We start from the raw sequence: 5,048 nt of genomic DNA on the forward strand, positions 1-5,048 counted from the left end.
TCTTTCTGTGTGCTGATTGGCAAGGAGGGGCACAAACAATATATTTTTACCAATGAGAGCGCTGTACATGCAGCAGTTCAGACTGTGCATTCACCGACAGCATGCACAGTCCGGTAACGGGATAGTGAGTATGCAGCAGGCGAGAATGGGTTGGGATGTCTATTCGGCATCCATATAAAACCAAAGCGGAGACTTGCTGTTTACAGTCAGCTCCCAATGGTACGGTTGATGACAATAAGTAGCTAACATTGTGACAGTATAGTTATTTGGATTCCAATCAAACTGTTGGACATTTGTTCATCCGTGGAATTCAATAGGCTTAACTAGCTAATAATAGTGGTCGGCTATTTTCCACTTATATTTTCTTACCCACTGGCACACTAAACGAATATTAAAATGGTAATCATTACAAAGAAATTGAAGATKTTTGAGATCGTTTTCCATGATCCTACTAAGGCTTTCTACTCCAGTGGTGACAAGGTAGCCGGGAATATTGTGGTTGAGGTGTCCGAGGTGACCAAGGTATCCTCCATAAGAGTGTTTGGAATTGGATGCGCAAAAGTAGAGTACGCGAAAGGAAAGCACAGATGCCGTGAAGACATTGAATATCTGAAATACGAAGATACCGTTTATCTGGACCAACAGACTAGAGGTAATATTATAAACTAAAATATAAACACAAGTAAATGTCTTTGTATCGAATGTGAATATAGACATTCACTGCAGTCGGCAGGCTACACCATGTGTCATTCATGATTTATGCACTGCCACTAGTTGGCTACTGAATTCTGCGAGTACAGTACGCAAAGATGGAGCATGAGAAATTCTGCTTTATAGACACGCTATATGTTTTATTTGCACACGTCTATGTTTATGGGTGATCAAATGCACCAGTGGTGATTTTTATTGGCCCATAAGCACTAGAAGTGGACCAAGGGTGTCCTGTGGTCTACAGTGGATTGCACAAATAGACTAAAATATATGAACCTGTTCATAGTTTAATGAATGGACCATAATGTATTTCTCTCATCCTCAGATTCCAATGGCTTTGTAACTCTCAGACCAGGGAACAGATATGAGTACATGTTTGGCTTTGAGCTGCCACATGCTGGGTAAGCATCAAGGACTGTAAAAACCTTGTTGTTTGTTACCTATAAAGGCATAGCATTATGTAATAATGACAGCATCCCACAATAAAAATTCCTCCTGCTTTTGTCACAGGCAACTGGTGTCGTCTTACAAGGGGAAGTTTGGCTGTGTACAGTATTATGTCAGGGCCGTGATGGAGAGGCCTTCCCAGCCTGCCTTGCAGTGCGAGAAACACTTTGAGGTGGAGGAGCCCTTGGACGTCAACACCCCTGACCTCCTGGTACATAACAGCTCATCACATCATCATCATTATCTCCACAAGGAATATATGCCACTTGATAGTTATTACATTATACACCTTGTTCTCCTGAATGAGCCATGTAATGATGATGCATGGCGGCAGGTAGCCTAGTGGTTAGAGCGTTGGGCCAGTAACTGAAATGTTGCTAGATCGAATCCCCCGAACTGACAAAGTAAAAATCTGTCGTTCTGCCCCTGAACAAGGCAGTTAACCCACTGTTCTTAGGCCGTCATTGTAAATAAGAATTTGTTCTTAACTGACTTGCCTTGTTAAATAAAGGTTAAATATTAAAATTAATAATGTTAATGACAATTGTATAACTTTGCCATAACTAGCTATACATGAGAGATTTTGAGGTCTGGGTGGTTGGTGTTAGGCTTGATGGTTGACTTGGAATCAACATGCTTGGTGATTTATGTTTAACTCATGTTAATGTTTCTCATTGTTTCTCATCCAGGCTCCAGCTGCAGGTATGAAGGAGAAGAAGCTCACCTGCGTGTTCATCCCAGATGGACATGTGTCCATCAGTGCCAAGATTGACCGCAAGGGCTTCTGCGAGGGCGAGGACATCTGCATCAATGCCAAGTTTGAAAACACCTGCTCACGCATCGTGGTGCCCAAGGCAGCCATCATGGTCAAGCACACCTACCAGGCCAATGGCCGAACCAAGGTCCTAGGGCAGAAGCTCTCAGTCYTGAGGGGCAACCATATCATCTCGGGCATGTGTGATATGTGGCAGGGCAAGACCATCCGAGTGCCCAGGCTCAAGCCTTCACTCCTGGGGTGCGACATCATTCACGTGGACTATGCCCTTAGGGTGAGTCACAAACTTGAGACAACTTGTTTCTTGATTTAATACCATAAACCTCACATTGAAAATGATTGAAAGGACTTGTGACCTAGGAATGACATATATCTATCTATCCATCAGATCTATGTCCACATTCCCGGCAGTGACAAGGTGGTCCTAGAGTTGCCCCTGGTCATCGGGAACATCCCCTTCAATGGCTTTGGCAGCCGCACCAACAGCATGAGCAGCCAGGCAGAGTCCCTGAACACCCCCTCCAGTAGCTTTGGGTCACTGCGCCTCCCGTCACAACCCCCCAGCTACAGCAACATCTCCCGCGACTGCCGTATCGACTCCCCCCTCACACCGCTGCTGGTGGACTACGACGCAGATGAGGATGAAGGACTGTTCATGCACGCCCCCGAGCTTTGGTACCCTCCTCCCCCTGCCTACTCCGAGGTAAGGAGATGGAGAATAGAAGATGGAGATTTAACAGATATAGTCAGTTACTAGCGAAAGGTGAAGCAGATAGCACTGAATTTGCACCGTTGCAAATGTAGTCTAATTATTTTCTTTCCAACTGTTTCTCTTTCTTTCCAACTTTCTCTCAGGTCGACGAGGATCTCAAACAGCAAGGGCCATGTTCTTCAGGTCTGCTGAACCACGAGTAAGAGTTGCAATTAATCCCCGTTGTAGTCTYAGCATTGGTGGTTAGCCTGAGTGAGATCAGGGAACGGACTGGTGACTGGTTAAGGAGCAGCACAGCTGTGAAGCAGAAAGAGTGGGGGACCCTAGCCCTGAAGATTCTTTCAAGAACCAGAACTGAGATGTGGACTTGAGAGTCAAGTTTAAGTGAAATTATTCAGGCTGAATGAATATGGATTGTAGATGTTGGTGTCCACGTTCACTATCACCATTGCAGTCTTCAGAAACTGATTGTTCTATGTCTGTCTGTAACCCTCTAGTCATTCCACGGTAGTTCTGTACTTCAGTGTGTTCGAGCATTTTGACAGTTGCCATATTCTCTCAGAGGAATGAAACAATGTTAGAATTCACATCCATACATTGAGTGTGCACAGCTATCATTTTAGGTCAGACAGATACGATGCTGTGACCATGCAAAAGTAGTGAAGGGATAGAAAGTGTTTTAATGTTATATTCTATTCCACTTTATATTAATATCAATGGCTCTGTAATTAGATAATGAAAAATGACATATTTTTGTATTCATAAAAGTCTTCCAGATTATACTAGGTCATTTTACATGAATGTTAACTCAGTGGTTTATGGTAGAAGAGAGTGACTTTTCATGGTAACGACCAAGCTTGCAGAATGGGAATGACTAAATGGGTGATCTACATTATGTTTTGAATTTGGGTATGTGAAAATGCGAGAAGTATTTTATATGAGGAGAACCTATGGGTTGGTTTTCTATGCAAAGAAAATATATATATTACATTCTAAATTGTTTCCTTCTCTCTTTGCCTTTATTATATTTGCTTCCTTTCAAGGAATGACAAATATTTGTCTCCATTCTAGATTTAACAAATTGGAATGTGTTCGGGTTCTATTCCAGCAAGGTTGTCAATGCATTTGAACAGTAAGTAACCCTTGTCCAAGCCAGAACGGCAGGAGCCTATCTCTTGTTTCTGTAGCATGAGGCAGCTTGATGTACAAGTACATATTGGAGAGGACGCTAGTCTGTTAACAGGGCCTTAAGCCAAATCCATCTCCTTAATGCTGAGTGCCAAGCAGGGAGGCATCAGGTCCCATTTTTCTCATCTTTGGTAAGACTCAAACCCCCAACCTTCAATGTCAGAGTGGACACTAACCACAATGTCACTGCATTTTACCAATGGCCCTTCATAAATTACCTCTCAGCAGAGGGGCTGCATATTGACACTGTCATTGAAACAATAGGAAGCGTAGAGCAACACTTTAGTAATTAAGTCACTTATTCATCCTTACTAAACAGGAACTCATGGAAAATGATATAATTATGGAGCTGACAGCAGACAACAGGGAATCAGATGATACTAACATACCTGCTGTGAATGACATGTTAGGTTAGGTGAACCACAGTTCATCAGCAGAATGAAATGTTGAGAAACTGTGTGAACAACTTTATGGGAATAAAAAGGGTTCTATCATTTGAACGTTTTTCTATGTAGTCAATAATAATAAAGCCATGTTTGTTTTCCGTGTGAAAAACATCTGAGCAGTTTGAATTTATGACATTTCATTGGTATCAATGTTTGTAATTTGGTCATGAGTTACAGTTCACGGATTGTTGTAGTTCACTGACCATGAACTGTAACTCATGACCAAATTACAAACATTGATACCAATGAAATGTCATAAATTCAAACTGCTCAGATGTTTTTTGTAAGGAAAACATACATGGCTTTATTATTATTGACTACATAGAAAAACGTTCAAATGATAGAACCCTTTTTATTCCCATAAAGTTGTTCACACAGTTTCTGTAAATATCAAAGAGCAAGAGAATATAAATTAGGCTTATTCAAATACCCCAGAAAATATAAAGGAAGAATAAGTGCACTATAAGACCAAAGTATATGTACACCTGCTTGTCGAACATCTCATTTGAAAATCATGGGCATTAATATGGAGTTGGTCCCTCCTTTAATGCTATAACAGCCTCRACTTTTCTGGGAAGGCTTTCCACTAGATGTGGGAACATTACTGCAGGGACTTACATCCATTCAGCCACAGGGGCATTAGTGAGGTCGAGCACTGATGTTGGCCTGGCTCGCAGTCGGCATTCCAATTCATCCAAAAGGTGTTCGGTGGGGTTGAGGTCAGGGTTCTTCCACACCGATCTCGACAAACCATTTCTGTATGGACGTT

The 5,048-nt window shown here is 42.1% G+C and overlaps 1 protein-coding gene across 1 annotated transcript; it reads left to right on the top strand.

Moving 5' to 3' along the window:
• The first annotated feature begins 203 nt into the window (after positions 1-203).
• Positions 204-3,091, top strand: LOC111958573 (thioredoxin-interacting protein). The gene is made up of 6 exons (XM_023979838.2): positions 204-652; positions 1,037-1,112; positions 1,222-1,369; positions 1,848-2,207; positions 2,322-2,636; positions 2,789-3,091. The coding sequence occupies exons 1-6, from the start codon at positions 397-399 to the stop codon at positions 2,846-2,848; spliced, it is 1,215 nt and encodes a 404-aa protein (XP_023835606.1). The 5' UTR covers positions 204-396; the 3' UTR covers positions 2,849-3,091.
• Positions 3,092-5,048: the final 1,957 nt, after the last annotated feature.

Source organism: Salvelinus sp. IW2-2015, linkage group LG35 (genome assembly GCF_002910315.2).
Source record: "Salvelinus sp. IW2-2015 linkage group LG35, ASM291031v2, whole genome shotgun sequence".
NCBI classification, from domain to species: Eukaryota; Metazoa; Chordata; class Actinopteri; order Salmoniformes; family Salmonidae; genus Salvelinus; species Salvelinus sp. IW2-2015.